The sequence below is a fragment of the Pan troglodytes genome, chromosome 12, assembly GCF_028858775.2.
Source record: "Pan troglodytes isolate AG18354 chromosome 12, NHGRI_mPanTro3-v2.0_pri, whole genome shotgun sequence".
In the NCBI taxonomy this organism is placed as follows: Eukaryota; Metazoa; Chordata; class Mammalia; order Primates; family Hominidae; genus Pan; species Pan troglodytes.
The window spans coordinates 80,354,929-80,372,235 of NC_072410.2; the positions used below are offsets into that span (position 1 = coordinate 80,354,929).

At 45.1% G+C, this 17,307-nt stretch overlaps 1 protein-coding gene across 1 annotated transcript; it reads left to right on the plus strand.

The window, feature by feature from the left end:
- The first annotated feature begins 746 nt into the window (after nt 1-746).
- Nucleotides 747-14,434, plus strand: COX7A2L (cytochrome c oxidase subunit 7A2 like). Its single transcript, XM_009442392.5, has 3 exons — nt 747-1,505; nt 11,577-11,708; nt 13,561-14,434. Exons 1-3 carry the CDS (start codon nt 1,434-1,436, stop codon nt 13,699-13,701), a joined length of 345 nt encoding a protein of 114 aa, XP_009440667.1. The 5' UTR covers nt 747-1,433; the 3' UTR covers nt 13,702-14,434.
- Nucleotides 14,435-17,307: the final 2,873 nt, after the last annotated feature.

Sequence of the window (17,307 nt, forward strand, 5' to 3'; positions counted from 1 at the left end):
TTTATTTGTAACATAGTGCTTAACAGTAGGAAGTCTTGAGCCAAATGCCTAGCTCTGCCACTTATCCCTGACCTGAGCAAGTTACTTAGCTTCTCCAGGCGTCATTTTCCTGTATTCTAAAATGGAGATGATAATAGCACTTACCTTATAGGATTGTTGTGAAGATTAAATGAGTTTAGGGAAATGCTATATATAGGTTAGTATCATCCATCAATTTGCAACATGATTTCATAAGTGCATCTAGAATATGCTTGTGTAAACCTATGGTTAGATGATGAAGCTAAGAAAAGCCTGAGTCCATCCCTGGAGAGTAAGAAACTAGTATACTCCTTTTACACAGTACCTTGTACACAGCACAGGCTTAACAGACATATTTAAATTGAACTGAAGCGAATACTACCAGAACTGAAAGTGGTAGTTCCAGATCTTTCAGGCTCAAGGTCCAGATTTTACAAGTGTTTCTGATCACCCTCCCCCTACCTCATTTATCGCAAAGAGCAGAGGCCAGGAAAAGGATGAATAATCAATGACCTTAAAACTCAGGTGAGAATAAAAACCAGTTCTGAGAAACCGTGTGACATTTACATCCTGGTACCTGAGCTTTAGATCACTCTGCATGTGTATTTCCTCTGCACAAAGCCCAGGAGGCTACTTTTATATTATTGGGGCAAATCTCCCAACAGCCCTCGGTACTAAACAGCCTTCAGCAGGTGCTTCCCAATTTTCTTATTTGCTTCAACTCCCAGGTTGCCAGGGGAAGCTTGGCCGACAAGTCTATACTCCTGGGCAGACTGAGCAACAGCAGGTGGTTGCTTCTGGATAAGAGGTGCTCTAGGTCGGAAGGAAATAAATGAGACTACGATCAGTTAAAGTTCGGTAAAGCAAGAGACGCCTTCACCCCGACGACCAGACGGTGGCTCCGCAGCACAGACTCTCTCGGATGGTGGAATTCCCAACCGGCTTCGATGTAGCCCCGCCCCTACCCAGACCACGCCCACCAATCACCGCCCTCTCCCCCCCAGGCCCCGCCTAGAGCCTGCCCCTCCTAGAGCATGCTCCACCTGACTCCGACACTGCCGGGCTTTGTCCGCCGGGCTTAGTCCGTGGGGCGCTTGCGCATTTCTTGAGTTGTCGTGGCACTGCCCAAATCTGAATGGGGGAAAGAGGGAACTTCATATTTCCTACAGACTCCGCCACATCGACTTTTCGTGCTCTCTTAGAGCTGGTTTTGCCTTTCGTGGTCCTGAGAACCCTGGCTTTTGGTTCCCCAATGCGGCTTAAGTGTGCAGGTTTTAAGTTAGGCGATCTTCGGGCAGCCCTAGTCCCAGCACCGGGTCCTTGCGCTGAGTCTCGGGACCACAGCCGGGGAGGCGGGGTCCTTCTTTGGGGCGGTCGCGTTGGCAGCGGATGCGGGAAGCCGGACTCTGGGCGTCATGTACTACAAGTTTAGTGGCTTCACGCAGAAGTTGGCAGGAGCATGGGCTTCGGAGGCCTATAGCCCGCAGGTACGAGTGGCGCCTGGCCAGCTCGGACATGAGAAGTGGCGGCCTTAGCCTCGGCGACAGGCAGTCGCGGCGCTGGAGCCAGGGGAGGCTTCTGCCCGCGGTCGAGTTCGTCTCTGTTCTCCTTGCACCTCCCGGGGCCTCTCCACACCAGCGTACTGTGGTCACTGAGGCTTCTTTTTGTGTACCTGCTCACCTGGCGGGGGCTGGCCTGGCGTGGAAGTTTGGTCTGGCTCACTGCAGGGGTCAAGGTGACCCCCGGGGTCACTTGTCTAAAAGGGATGGTTTGTGGGGGTCCCCAGTGTGACCCGAGTCAGAGGTCCGGCCTTCTCCCTCTCTTCGAAGACATCTGGCTTTCGGCTTCCTTGTCGTTTCTTTGTCATCTGCCAGAGCCCCATAGGCAGCCTCACTTGAGCTCGAGATTAGAGAGCGCGGGGATAAAGGCGTTTAGAGAAACCATGGTGCAGGGGGTTGGGGGGGCTATGATCTGGATTGGGAAATTTAACAGGTTACTTAACACGTCCAGGGAGGGAAGTTGCATGCAGCGAGGTTACACTTTCCCGATTGTAAAATATTTGACAGATGCTCGTTGTTTGGGTTGTCTGAAAAGTATTCCATTTCACGCAGATTCTACCAATTGGAGTTTGAGTCTCCAGCATGTGTTGGGGGTAGACATGAGGAACTTTAGAGCCCCAGACGTGCCTTTTCAAATCATGGCGTTTTCTGCTTTAATTGTGTGACCTTGGCCAAGTTAGTTAATTTATTGTGTGCTCAGTTTCATTCAGGGCGGCGTTAGTACACATTAAATGAAGTGTGTCAAGTGACTAGCAGTTTGGGCAGGTGGTTGGTTCTGGATAAGTGTTAACTGTTCACCAGAAGCTGTCTGAGATAGTATATTCCCTCCTAATCCTCTAGAGAAGTGTGGGAAGTGTCGGTGAGATACGCAGTTAGACTGCAGTAGTGAGGGGCCCAGATGAGCTGTCAAGGATACTCCATTACTGTTGCTTCATTTCCTTTTTCTGTGGGACACTGCAGCTTGCCCAAGAGGCAGATGTTTAAGAAAGATTTCAGGTCTGGTACCGTGGCTCACGCCTGTAAATCACAGCACTTTGGGAGGCCGAGGCCGAGGGTCGCTTGAGCCCAGGAGTTTGAGATCAGCCTGGGGCAACATAGTGAGATCCTGTCTCTAAAAACAAAAACAGATGATTCGAATCTCAGATAAGAAGGGCAAGTTTTTTTTTTGTTTTTTTTTTTTGCGGGGGTTAGTGGGGGAGTTGCGGTGGGAACGGGAAGGAAGAGTTTAGGGTTTATAAATGTTGAGCTTGTGATATGTCATGCTTGGTAGCAGCTAGATTTTTGAATATGGAGTTTAATAAACTTGGGTGTCTTCAGCCCATAGGTGGTAATTTGTAGGGAAGAAAGGTCGGATTATAGTTAGAGTATAGAAACATGAAGGGAGGGTGGAGAAGGAGAATGTGTTTAAAGAATAGTCCGGATGAGAACGGAAACCAGTGTGGTGCCACTGAAACCGAATTGGTAATGACTTGTAAGGAAGGAATAGTCAGCAGTGTTGCACTTCTTTTACAGATTATGTGAGAAAATGGCCATTTCTATCATCTGCTTCTATGAAATGTGTTCTCCAGTGTATGGATATTAAATGTTACAGTTTGATGAGTTTGGACAAACCCATGTACTGTATAACCACACCTCCCTCAATATGCAAGATGTTACATCATCCCAGGAAGTTCCCTTGTACCCTCTGTCAATCCCTGCCACCTTCCTATTCTGACTTTTATCGTCATAAATAGATAGTTTTGCCTTTTTTTGAACTTCATGTAAATGGAACCAGCTCTGACCCAGGCTGGAGTGCAATGGCACAGTCACAGTTCACTGTAGACTTTCACTCCTGAGCTCAAGTAATCGTCCTGCTTTTGCCTCTGAAAATGCTGGAATTACAGATGTGAGCCACCGTGTGTGGCTGCTCAAAAAATATTTTTGAGGTTAGTCCGTGTTGTACGTATCAGTAGTTAATTCCTTTTATCCTCTTATTCTTCTGTGGGATTTCATTTTATAAATATATCACAGTTTATTCTGTTGGTGGTAGCAGATGTTCTTTTATTTATTTTTTTAAAATATTTTTTGAGACAGGTTCTTGCTGTGTTGCACAGTCTGATCTCGAACTCCCCGGCTCAGGCAGTCCTGTCACCTCAGCCCCCTGAGTGGCTGGGGTTACAGATGTGTACCACCACACTTGGTTTATGTTCTTTTAATATATCTTCAGCATAATCTAGGTTTTGTTGCTTAGTAAGAAAAAAGTAAATTTTTCGACTAAAAACTGGCATATTGTAATAAAATGGGCGCTCAGCAGAGATTACCTTGCGATGAGTTTGATATAGATAGGGCTTTCAGATTTCTAGTACCTCTCCTCGTGAATCGTGTTTCTCTTGAGAATTTGAACTTCTTAGTTACTTAAAGATTTCTTAAACTATGTTGAAAAGAAGTGATACTGTGTAGGCTTTATATGAATTGTAAATTTCTGAGTGATTGTGACAGGTGCCCTCCCAACTAGGTGCTCTGACTTTGGTAATTAGGAGTACTTCAGCTTTTTCCTTTCCTGGAAACATACGATGAAGATGTTTGTAATTTGTAGTAGTAAGTAAAGTGAATAATTTGCCATGCACTAAATAACATAATATGGAAAAGGTGGTTCTGTAACAATCGCAGAGGTAGAGATTTGTAAGTCAGCTTGACAGCAAGCAGTTGGTGGGATGGCATTTTCCATTGGTTGAAAAGCATCTTCCTTATCTTTCTCTGAATTGCGTCAAAAATAAATTGAGGCCAATAAGCACATGAAGATGTTTAACATTTTCAGTTATTAGAGAAGAGCAAATCACAACCACAATGAGGTACCATTTAGTATCCACCAGAATGCCTAGAATCAAAAAGACAGATGATAACAAGTATTGGTGAGGATGTAGAGAAACGAAACATGTTACATTTGTGGTGGAAATGGTAAAATGACGCAGCCACTTTGGAAAACAGTTTGGCAGTTTGTTAAAAAAGGAAACGTAATTTTACTGTGTGATCTAGGAATTCCTCTCCCAATTAAGATGGCAGAATGGTATTCTAGGTAAAGGGAACTGTGAGAGTGAAGGAAGGGAGGGGGTCTGGAGGAGAAGCATTGAGTAGGTAAGTTTGACTGTGGAGGATGGGGGTAAATCATGAAAGGCCTAGGATGTAAGGACTTAATTTTGTGAGGCACGAGTAGGAAGTTGCAGAGCAACTTGATGCAGAGTTGTGGTAGTTTATCCTTTCAGATGAGACAGATGTTGGGGATGAGGAGGGAGGGCTTCAGCATGATTGGTGAATTGGTGCTTTTCACAGTGACAGGGTGTTCCTGAATGGGCTTAGGAGTGAATTTTGGACATGATGAGTGTGAGGTGTCAGAAGGACATGGAGGTAGGTGGTGATGTCTAGCTTACCGTTAGAAATAAATAGAGGTCAGGTGCGGTGGCTCACACTGGTAATCCCAGTGTTTCCGGAGGCCAGGGCAGGAGAATTGCTTGAGGCCAGGAGTTTGAGACCAGCCTGGGCAGCAAAGTGAGACCCCATCTCTAAAAAAAAAATAAGAAAAATTAGCTGGGTATGGTGACGCATACTTGTAGTCCTAGCTACTCAGGAGGCTGAGGCGGAAGGATCACTTGAGCCTAGGAGTTTGAGGCTGCAGTGAGCTGTGATCAATGCGTTGCACTCCAGTGTGGGTGACAGTGTGAGATCCTATCTATAAACAAAACAAAACAAAAAGCCAAATGAATTGAGTCACTGCAGATTGAAACTGGTCTCCAGTCCTAAATCACAGTGGAAAAGTTCATACATTTCTATCATTTAAAAATTAAAATTATGGGGATCATCTTTTCTCTCCACCCTCTTCCCCAAACCTAAGAGGTAGAAGAAAAGGAAAATGTTACAACCAACTTTTAGAGGGAAAATCATGTTTACTTTTCTCTTTAAAAATTTGGAGCAATTGAAATAAACTAGGAAGAACTTAATTACTAAACGTGGTTAAGGTTGAATGGCTCGTAATTAATTTTGGAGGTGGGGCATATTTAAGCAGCTAAGAGATTCAGTATTAAAAAGTAAAGTATGTGATTTTTCTTGATCTATGGTCCACTTATTTTTAATTTTATTTTGAGACAGAGTCTCTGTCGCCCAGGCTGGAGTACAGTGGCGTGATCACAGCTCACTACAGCTTCGACCGCCTGGGCTCAAGTCATCTTTCCACCTCAGCCTCCTAAGTAGCTGGGACCACAGATGTGCACCACCTGGCTAATTTTTTGATATTTTGTAGAAACAAGGTCTCACTATGTTGCCCAGGCTGATCTCAAACTCCTGAGTCAAGTGATTCTCCCACCTCAGCCTCCCAAAGTGGTGGGACCACAGGCATGAGCCATTACGCCCAGCCTGTCCACTTTTTATAAGAACAGCTTTCAGCTGTTTTCTTATTGCTATGGGAATTGTGGATGCCCTGCCATCAAATGCCAATTGATCAGACTTTGTTTCTGAGATACTCAAACCTACATTGTGAAGCTATAGCCTTCTTAATTTATTTGAACATTCTGCCTATATTTACTGAATGCGCTTACTCTGCCAGTTGCTTTTCTAAGTCTTGGAATATAGGAGCAGTGAACAAGATGTGCCAAAATCCTGTGCTTGTGGAGCTTCCATTATAGTGCAGGGAGACACAGTAAGCAAAGTAAAACATAGTATGTTAGGTGGTGATAAGTGCTGTGGAGAAAAATAAAGAGGGTAAGTTGTTAGTAGGGCAAGGGGGAGGACATGCAGTTTTTAAAAGGGTGGTCAGAAAGATCTCTCTGAGAAGGTGACTTATGGGGTTGGGTAAAGACCTGAAGAAGGTGAGGGTATAAGCCACGTGGACACCTGGAGAAGATCATTCTAGGCAGAGGGAACATGGCTGTGCCTGGGAGGTTTCAGGATAGCTCCTGAGCCAGGATCACGCCACTGCACTCCAGCCTGAGTGACAAAGCAAGAGCCTAGCTCAAAAAGGAAAAAAAACAGAATGGGCCGGGTATGGTGGCTCACGCCTGTAATCCCAGCACTTTGGGAGGCTAAGGTTGGTGGATCACCTGAGGTCAGGAGTTCTAGACCAGCCTGGCCAACATGGCAAAACCCAGTCTCTACAAAAAATACAAAAATTAGCTGGGCGTGGTGGCGCGCACCTGTAGTCCCAACTACTCAGGAGGCTGAGACAGGAGAATGGCTTGAACCTGAGAGGCAGAGGTTGCAGTGAGCCGAGATTGCACCACTGCACTCCAGCCAGGGCAACAGAGCGAGACTCCGTCTCAAAAAAAAAAAAAAAAAAAAAAGAACGTAGGATTTTACACTGTGACTGTTAAATTATTAAACCTGAATAAACATTGGAGGAAAAGTTACAATTTATAACAATTAATGGGATAAGATAATGAGATTATAGGTAACTTCAATTCTATAAAGTTTTACAATATTATAAAGGGAAATACGGAATTAATTTAAAATTAAGATGGTTGATATTCCTGTTTTCAGATGATACTGTTCAAAAACTTTGCTGTAGTTTTGAATCACTGCATGCTTGGACAAACAAATACAATCCCTTCAAAAATACTCTCACATTAGTCCTGTCGAAACATGAATTTACTTTCAAGCCATTTTTGGAGATCCTTGGTAGAAAGAGTTTTTACATTTTTGCATTCAAGAAGAAATTTTTGCATTTCAAGGAGAAAATATGGTGAGCTCACAGAATGATATAAAGGAGTATCTAACATTCTCCATCCAGTTCAAACCATGATCCTTGTTAGCCTTTTGATCTTGATAGTAGAGCCCCTGTTTGCCTCTCTGACTCCTCTGAGTCTCTGTTTTGAGTGTGTTGTATTTCTAAATGTAGGCCAACATCTTACTGACCAAACTTTCTCTTTAAATGGGCTGTTGTTTTTAAGCAATAGTTGATTGGGAGGGTGGGGTGTGAGTTGTGGAATACTTAAAAGTCAGGGCTCTGGACTTGAGAAAGGCCTGAGTTTGAAAACTTGACTTGCTTTTCACTATTTGATCTAAGGCCAGTTATTCTCTCTCCAGTGTTTTCCTCTGAAAAATGGGAATAGTAATATCTTCATAGGGTTGCTGTCAGAATTAAGTGAAGTAATGCATGTGAAATGTTTGACATGATACTGACACTTCACAAGGGTTAAATAGATATTAGCTGCTGTTGGTTTATAACATTAATATCCATGGTGGCTGAGACTGTGGCAATGTTATTCATTGTGTATTTCTAGTGTAGAGCAAGTGATCAGTAATAAATGTTGAATGAATGAATACGTTACAGAAAACAGGCCATGGTTCATTCCCATTTACTGTACTGTGTCAGAAGAAATAGAAGCCAAGTTTACTTTAATGCTTCTTTTTATTGACCTGTTCATCTAGTGCTTGCCTGGTGGGAGTAGCATTGAGGTTTTCAATATCTAATCTTTATACTGTGCCCTGTCAATTATAGGTAAATTTAGATTTCTTTCAGACAAGAATCAGCGGACTGATGACTGTATTTGGGCAAGAGGTTTCCTTCTTTGTCTGTAAAAGGAAAAGGCTGGGTTTGAATTATGCTTTCTGACTTTAAATTTTTATTTTTATTTCTTTCTTTATTTTTTTATTTTTTTATTTTATTTTATTTATTTATTTTTTTATTGATCATTCTTGGGTGTTTCTCACAGAGGGGGATTTGGCAGGGTCATAGGACAATAGTGGAGGGAGGGTCAGCAGATAAACAAGTGAACAAAGGTCTCTGGTTTTCCTATGCAGAGGACCCTGCGGCCTTCCGCAGTGTTTGTGTGTGTCCCTGGGTACTTGAGATTAGGGAGTGGTGATGACTCTTAACGAGCATGCTGCCTTCAAGCATCTGTTTAACAAAGCACATCTTGCACCACCCTTAATCCATTTAACCCTGAGTGGACACAGCACATGTTTCAGAGAGCACAGGGTTGGGGGTAAGGTCACCGATCAACAGATCACAAGGCAGAAGAATTTTTCTTAGTACAGAACAAAATGAAAAGTCTCCCGTGTCTACCTCTTTCTACACAGACACGGCAACCATCCGATTTCTCAATCCTTTCCCCGCCTTTCCCCCCACTCTATTCCACAAAACCGCCATTGTCATCATGGCCCACTCTCAATGAGCTGTTGGGCATACCTCCCAGACGGGGTGGTGGCTGGGCAGAGGGGCTTCTCACTTCCCAGTAGGGGCGGCCGGGCAGAGGCACCCCTCACCTCCCGGACAGGGCGGCTGGCCGGGCGGGGGGCTGACCCCCCCCACCTCCCTCCCGGACGGGGCAGCTGGCCGGGCGGGGGGCTGACCCCCCCACTCCCTCCCGGACGGGGCGGCTGGCCGGGCGGGGGGCTGACCCCCCACCTCCCTGCCGGACGGGGCGGCTGGCCGGGCAGAGGGGCTCCTCACTTCCCAGTAGGGGCGGCCGGGCAGAGGCGCCCCTCACCTCCCAGACGGGGCGGCTGGCTGGGCGGGGGGCTGACCCCCCCACCTCCCTCCCGGATGGGGCGGCTGGCCAGGTGGGGGGCTGACCCCCCCACCTCCCTCCCCCCACCTCCCTCCCCCCCACCTCCCTCCCGGACGGGGCGGCTGGCCGGGCAGAGGGGCTCCTCACTTCCCAGTAGGGGCGGCCAGGCAGAGGTGCCCCTCACCTCCCGGACGGGGCGGCTGGCCGGGCAGGGGGCTGACCCCCCCCACCTCCCTCCCGGACGGGGCAGCTGGCCGGGCAGAGGGGCTCCTCACTTCCCAGGAGGGGCGGCCGGGCAGAGGTGCCCCTCACCTCCCGGACGGGGCGGCCGGCCGGGCGGGGGGCTGACCCCCCCCCACCTCCCTCCCGGACGGGGCGGCTGGCCGGGTGGGGGGCTGACCCCCCCACCTCCCTCCCGGACGGGGCGGCTGGCCTGGCGGGGGGCTGACCCCCCCACCTCCCTCCCAGACGGGGTGGCTGGCCTGGCGGGGTCTGACCCCCACCTCCCTCCCGGATGGGGTGGCTGCCGGGCAGAGACGCTCCTCACTTCCCAGACGGGGTGGCTGCCAGGCGGAGGGGCTCCTCACTTCTCATATGGGGCGGTTGCCAGGCGGAGGGTCTCCTCACTTCTCAGACGGGGCAGCTGGGCAGAGACGCTCCTCACCTCCCAGACAGGGTTGCGGCCGGGTAGAGGCGCTCCTCACATCCCAGACGGGGCGGCAGGGCAGAGACGCTCCCCACATCTCAGACGATGGGCGGCCGGACAGAGACGCTCCTCACTTCCTAGATGGGATGGCGGCCGGGAAGAGGCGCTCCTCACTTCCTAGATGGGATGGTGGCCGGGCAGAGACGCTCCTCACTTTCCAGACTGGGTAGCCAGGCAGAGGGGCTCCTCACGTCCCAGACGATGGGCGGCCAGGCAGAGATGCTCCTCACTTCCCAGACGGGGTGGCGGCCGGGCAGAGGCTGCAATCTCGGCACTTTGGGAGGCCAAGGCAGGCGGCTGGGAGGTGGAGGTTGTAGCGAGCCAAGATCACGCCACTGCACTCCAGCCTGGGCACCATTGAGCACTGAGTGAACCAGACTCCGTCTGCAATCCCGGTACCTCGGGAGGCCGAGGCTGGCGGATCACTGGCAGTTAGGAGCTGGAGACAAGCCCGGCCAACACAGCGAAACCCCATCTCCACCAAAAAAATACGAAAACCAGTCAGGCGTGGCGGCGCGCGCCTGCAATGGCAGGCACTCGGCAGGCTGAGGCAGGAGAATCAGGCAGGGAGGCTGCAGTGAGCCGAGATGGCAGCAGTACAGTCCAGCTTCGGCTCGGCAACAGTGGGAGACCGTGGAAAGAGAGGGAGAGGGAGAGGGAGACCGTGGAAAGAGAGGGAGGGGAGGGGGAGGGAGAGGGGGAGAGGGAGAGGGACAGGGCAAATTTTAATTTTTCTTAGTTAGAATTTAACATAAAAGGATGATTTTTATTGGCTTATAACTCTTAGCTCCTTATTTTAATTTACAGGTTATTTTGGATTACTCTATATATTTGTCACTGTAGGTTTACTCCTTTCAGATAAAAAACCAGAGATCCCCCCACCTTTTTTTAAAGCAGCTTAATTGAGATATAATTTGCATAGCATACAAGTTGCCCATTTAAAGGGTACAATTTAGGGGTTTTTAGTGTATTCACAGATATATGCAACTACCACCACAGTTAATTTTAGAGCATTTTTTTAATCACCTCAAATGGATACCTATGTACCTTTTAACTGTTACCTCCCTAGCCCCCAAGCCCCCACCTGAAGCAGCCATTAACCTACCTTCTGTCTCTGCGGTTCCCTCTTCTAGACTTTCCTGTGAATGGCATCATACACTATGTGGTCTTTGGGACTGGTTTCTTTGACTCAGCGTAATGTTTTAGAGGCTTATCCGTGTTGTAGCATGTGTCAGTATTTCCTCCCCCTTCACCTTGTTTAAATTTTTACTGTGTGTGTTTTCAATTTATGTGTTTATTTATGCTGGAAAGTTCATTTCAAAAAGTTTTTTGTTTTGATTTTGTTTTCTGGTCCTGGAAGGCAAGTATTGTTTGTTTGTTTAGTTTTGTTTTAAACCAGTAAGCCTGTTCCACATTGAATATTTCTTTATTGTGTGTCTGGAAAAGTTTCTGAAGTCTGCTCTGGGGTTAGACATTCCATGTTACTAGATTAACTCATTTAGAAGAAAAAAATGGCAGACAGATCCCTCATGAAAGCTAATGACAAGTTCATAACAGATTATAAATGTTTTACTGGTTGCTAAGAAGATAGACACACCAGGTATTTCTGGAAGCTCAGATTGGGCCTCTGTTGGCGTCCCCCCGACCCTCACCCGCCCCCTGCAATCGTAATGGCAAGGGGTTCTTGACAGGGTTTGCTCTGGGAAAGTTGGAGAGACTTTCTTTCTCTCTTGTAGTTGAATGGCTGCCTCCACTATTCCAGACAGCCTCCTCAGACATACTTTCAACTTGCCATTTTCGTTTTTTTCTCTACAGGGATTAAAGCCTGTGGTTTCCACAGAAGCACCACCTATCATATTTGCCACACCAACTAAACTGACCTCCGATTCCACAGTGTATGATTATGCTGGGAAAAACAAAGTTCCAGAGCTACAAAAGTTTTTCCAGGTGAGGGAAGATACTCTACAACAGAGAAGCCTGTGAAATAAATAGGCTTAAAAAATCCCTTATGAAACTAAATCTTAATCTAGTTTACTACCCAACCTCCTTCTTTTTCTTTAAGTAGTATTCTCTTGATTTTAGTTTGAGCCATAAACGAATAGAACTTTATATAGGTAGATACTGATAAAAGAGGGGAGGGTGGTTAATTTCCTCATTAGTATTTAAGGGTGTGAGGGTTTTGAAATGGCATGAATAGCTCTTGATCATTTATTGCATGGAAGAAGCAATAGCCTCTATAACTGAGTAGCCTGTATAACTGAATGACTCAATATATATGTTTGACTTTGTGACACATGTAGTGACTTGGCAGTGGGTTTTTTTCTCATTGTTTTTTGCTTGCTTGATATTAAAATTCACTGAGCTATTGCTGAAAGTAGAGGAGGTGCTTATGGGTTTGCACATCAGTAGAGAATCCAGAATCAGAATTGAAAATGTTTTTAAAGTGAATCTACCTGCAAATTATTGAGAAATTAGTGACCTGACCAAATCTTAGGTGCCATGGGAGTGGCAGTGCTTGCTACTGCTATTGCTGTAAGGTAGCTTCCCCCTCCTCAAAAGTAGTCCAGATCCAGACCCATCTTGAGGATAGAGCACTTTTGTTTTGATCAGTTTAATCTCTTTTTATCTGATAAGTAAGGCTTGAGAGAGCATTTAGAATCTCAAGGTGCAGTGGGGAAGGATTTTGGACACTGCAAAATATGAGTTAAACAGGCCAGGTGTGGTGGCTCACTTGTGCAGCCCCAACACTTTGGGAGGCCAAGGTAGGAGGATTGCTTGATCAGCCTGGGCAGCATAACGAGACCCTGCCTCTACAAAAAAACTTAGGTGAGTGTGTAGGCACGCGTCTGTAACCCCAGCTACTCCAGAGGCCGAGGCGGGAGGATCACTTTAGCCCAGGATTTTGAGGCTGCAGTGAGCTATGATTGAGCCACTGCATTCTAGCCTGGGTAGCAGAGTGAGACCCAGTCTCTAAAATGATGATGAAGATGATGATTTAAATATCTCATGGAATTTGATTATTAAATGGGTTTAACAGTGTGACGGAAAGAAGGCAGTTGAATGCCAAATGGACTTGAACCTATTGACATGATGTACTCCGACCCCATCCACTTATGATCACAAGCCAAACTAAATGGAGAACGTTTCTCGTGCCAGCACCTCTTTTTATCTTTTTTAAGACAGAGCCTTACTCTGTCACCCAGGCCGGAATGTAATGGCACACTCATGGCCCACTGCATCCTTGACCTCTTGGGCTCAAGCGATCCTCCCACCTCAGCTTCCCTAATAGGAAGTCCCTAATGGGACTACAGGTGCATACCACCACACCTGGCTAATTTTAGTTATTCTGTACAGACAGAGTTTTGCCATGTTGCCCAGGCTGGTCTTGAACTCCTGGGCTCAAGCCATCTGCCTGTCTCGGCCTCCCAAAGTGCTGGGATTACAGGTGTGAGCCACCGCGCCCAGCCTCTCCTGCCTGCACTTCTTTTAGCTACTGATTACCTTTGCCTTTTAAAAAATGCACCAATGTTCCAGTTAAGCAATATGTGATAAATGTCTTAGACATTTGGAATCTTTTGCATGCATGCTTCCTGAGGCAGCATTTTGGAGAATGACTTTGGATTTACAAGCTTTAGCTACATTTATAGGAACATCTACTAGCATTCCATGGATTAGTGCTTTTCCCACTGTCATGTGTTGATGAATTACTTACTGAGTAGACAAATTTGTTTTTTTTTAAGAGTAAAATTGTAAAATATTTTTCTTCTCAACCATGCCCTTGTTAATTCTTGCTTTCAAGAAAGCTGATGGTGTGCCCGTCTACCTGAAACGAGGCCTGCCTGACCAAATGCTTTACCGGACCACCATGGCGCTGACTGTGGGAGGGACCATCTACTGCCTGATCGCCCTCTACATGGCTTCGCAGCCCAAAAACAAATGAGTTAGGCTGCAGAGGACTGGTTTGTTTTTTGGCATAAACCCTTTGAAGTTCCTTTTTCATTGTTAAATTAAAAATTTTTTTTTACTTGGATGGCTTAACATTTTTGCAAGAAAAAATAGGAAGATATGAAGATGATGTTTTGGTTTGTTTATGAAATGCATATGGCTTGTCAGAGCTCATTTGACAGTTAAAGCCATTGTTTAAAGAAATGGTGCTTTGCTCTGTGTTTGTGCTCCTGATTTCCCTGGAGGTTCTGGATGAAGGCTGAACCCAGGCTTGTTAATGTCAGTCTGTGCTGAGGACCTCAGGGACTTGAGGTTGCATTTTTGAGCATGGGGTGCAGAAGCCTTTCTGGATTTGGATGTGGCTATGGAAAGAACACAGAAGCCAAGGTCATGTGCATGAAATGAGGAGTTTGAGTTAGTCATCTCGCAGATTTTTTCCATTTTGCAGTAAAATGTTAAATTAATGTAGCCTGCCTCTATTTGTTGGGCAGGTAATTTCAAAGGGTTATTTGCCTCATCTCCTATCTTTAGTGAAATCTTATGTGTAATTGTGTGTATTTATTCCACCGTGGGAACAGAGAACACCTGTTTAGTGTTGCACTTTAGACTGGTGTCTGTTTTGTTAATGCAGCTGTGCCACAAATTCTCCTTTATCTTTTAAAAATGTTATAGCTTTAAATTTTGATTTATTTTGACTGTGGAATAAATACATGAATGAAAAATTTTAAGTTTGAAGTTCTTTGAATGACCTTTCAGAGTAATTTCAGAACACCAGCAGCATCTTAAACCTGAGTCTAATTTCTTTCTTGTTAATTAGGCACCAGATAATCTTTATAAAATGGTTCTTAAAAGTCTAGAAATAGGAGTCTTAATGGCATATTGATGATTACCACATGGTTTTTTATAAAAACCTGCCTGCCCCTTAGTGAAATGTACCTGTAACTCACAGTTCATTTAGACACTAATTTCCTTTGCTGTCATGATTGGTAGACTTCACTTACCCTATATTAATTTTGAAAAAAGGTGGAATTTTATTATATATGAAGGAATAGTTTGTATCTTACCATAGCACAGAACAGTGACCTCTTGCTCAGGATAAGATGTGGTGATTTGAAAATACTCAATAGTAGCCTTGCAGTGATATCTCTCTCTGTCTCTCTCTGCAAATCTAAATTTTATTCTCTGTTATTTCCCCCAAGTTTTTATTTTGAAAATTTTCAGACTACAGAAGGACTAAGCACAGTACAATATACACCTGTATATCCTTCACTTAGATCACCAGTTATCAATATATTGGCACCTTTGCTTTTTCTTGTTCTCTCACACAGGCACACACAATGCATATATGCACACACAATGCATATATGCACACACAGATAGATCTGTTTTTTGTTGAGTCATTTAAGATTGTTATGGAATTATGATAAATCAGCCATAGTACTTTAGCAGGTATCTTCTGAGTAAGGACATGTGTTCCTTTATAACCATAATGCAGTTGTCAGACTCAATAAAGTTAACATTTATAACAATACTACCATCTAATACATAGTTTACTTTCAGATTTCCCCAGGTGTTCTAATAATGAGTTCTTCATAGTTGTGTTTTTAAAAAATAACAGCTTTATTGGGATATAATTTACATACTGTACAGTTCACCTCAAGTGTACAATTCATTGGTTTTTACTGTATTTGGAGTTGTACAGCCACCATGAGAATCAATTTTAGAACACTTATATCACCCTAAAAAGAAACCCCATACCCATTAGCAATCACTTGCCTTCCCTCCCACCATCCCAACTCCCACCTCCTAGCCCAAAGCAAGCACTCATCTACTTTCAGTCTCTATGGATTTGTCTTTCCTGGACATTTCATATAAATATAATCATATGATGTGTGATGTATGTGACTGGCTTCTCTCAGTGTCATGTTTTTAAGGCTCATCCATGTTGTGGCATGAATCGATACTCTATTATCTGAATAGTATTCAATCGAATGGATATACCACATTTTGTTTATCTATGGTTGGACATTTGGGTTCTTTCCACTTTGGGGCTGTTACGAATAATGCTGCTATGAGCAATAGTGAACATATGTTTACATGGACATATGTTTTCATTTCTCTTGGGTATCTACCTAGGAGTGGAATTCCTGGGTCATATGGTAACTCTGTTTAACATTTTGAGGAACTGCCAGACTGTTTCCAACTCAGTTGTACCATTTAACATTCTCACCAGCACATGCAGTTCCTTTTTGTTTTTGTTTTGGGTCCAGGATCCAGCAAAGGATCATACATTGCATTTAGTTGTTGTCACTTTTTTTTTTCTTTTGAGATGGAGTCTTGCTCTGTCTCCAGGCTGGAGAGCAGTGACGTGATCTTGGCTCACTGCAATCTCCACCTCTTGCGTTCAAGCGATTCTTTTGAGTCAGCCTCCCGAGTAACTAGGACTACAGGTGCACACCACCATGCCTGGCTAATTGTTTGTAATTTTAGCAGAGATGGAGTTTCACCATGTTGGCCAAGATGGTCTCGATTTTCTGACCTCATGATCTGCCCGCCTCAGCCTCCTAAAGTGCTGGGATTACAGGCGTGAGTCACTGTGCCCAGCATGTTGTGACTGTTTAGGCTCTTTTTATCCAGAATAGTCAATCCCCAGTGCCCTTCCTGATAGTGGCCTATTTGAAGAGTCCAGGCAAGTTGTTTTGTAGGACATTCCTTAACTTGGATTTGTCTGATTGTCTCATTGGTGGTTTCAGGTTAAACATTTTTGTCAGGAATTTTTTATAGGTGATATGGTGTCCTCATTATGTCAGGTGGCACTTGATACCAGTTTGTCCCATTATTGGTGATTTGAAGTTGTGTCTGCCGGATTTCTCCCTTGTCAAGTTGATACCCTTTCCCCTTTGCAGTTAATAAGTAGCCTGAGGGGCAATATTTGAGACTAGGAATATCGTGTCCTCAGCAGTTTGCACTCTGTTCGTTGGTCATTCTTGACTGAATTATTACTAAGGTAGTTGTAAACTGATTTTTTCTGTTGTCATTCCTTCTGCATTTTTGATATTTCTTCTGTGAAGATGAGCCTTTAAAGAAATTTGATAGAATTTCCTGATTTGATGTATAGTAAGCATTTCTGCCATTATTGATTTCGATGCTGAAATGTGGCTTCTGTGTTCTGTGAGCATCTCCTATCAGTCTTTGATCAACTCCCTACTTTGTGACAGACAAGATGGCTTCCATGCTGACCTTGTGTTTTCCTTACCTCAGTTTCCTCTGTTTATTATGATATATTCTATGAACATATATAGATGCATTTTCTTTTTTTTTGAGATGGAGTTTCGCTCTTGTTGCCCAGGCTGGAGTGCAATGGCGCCTTCTCGGCTCACCGCAGCCTCTGCTTTCCGGGTTCAAGCAGTTCTCCTGCCTCAGCCTCCCGAGTAGCTGGAATTACTGGCATGCGCCACCATACCCGGCTAATTTTGTATTTTTAGTAGAGACGGGGTTTCTCCGTGTTGGTCAGGCTGGTCTTGAACTCCTGACCTCAGGTGATCCACGTGCCTTGGCCTCCCAAAGTGTTGGGATTATAGGTGTGAGCCACCACGCCTGG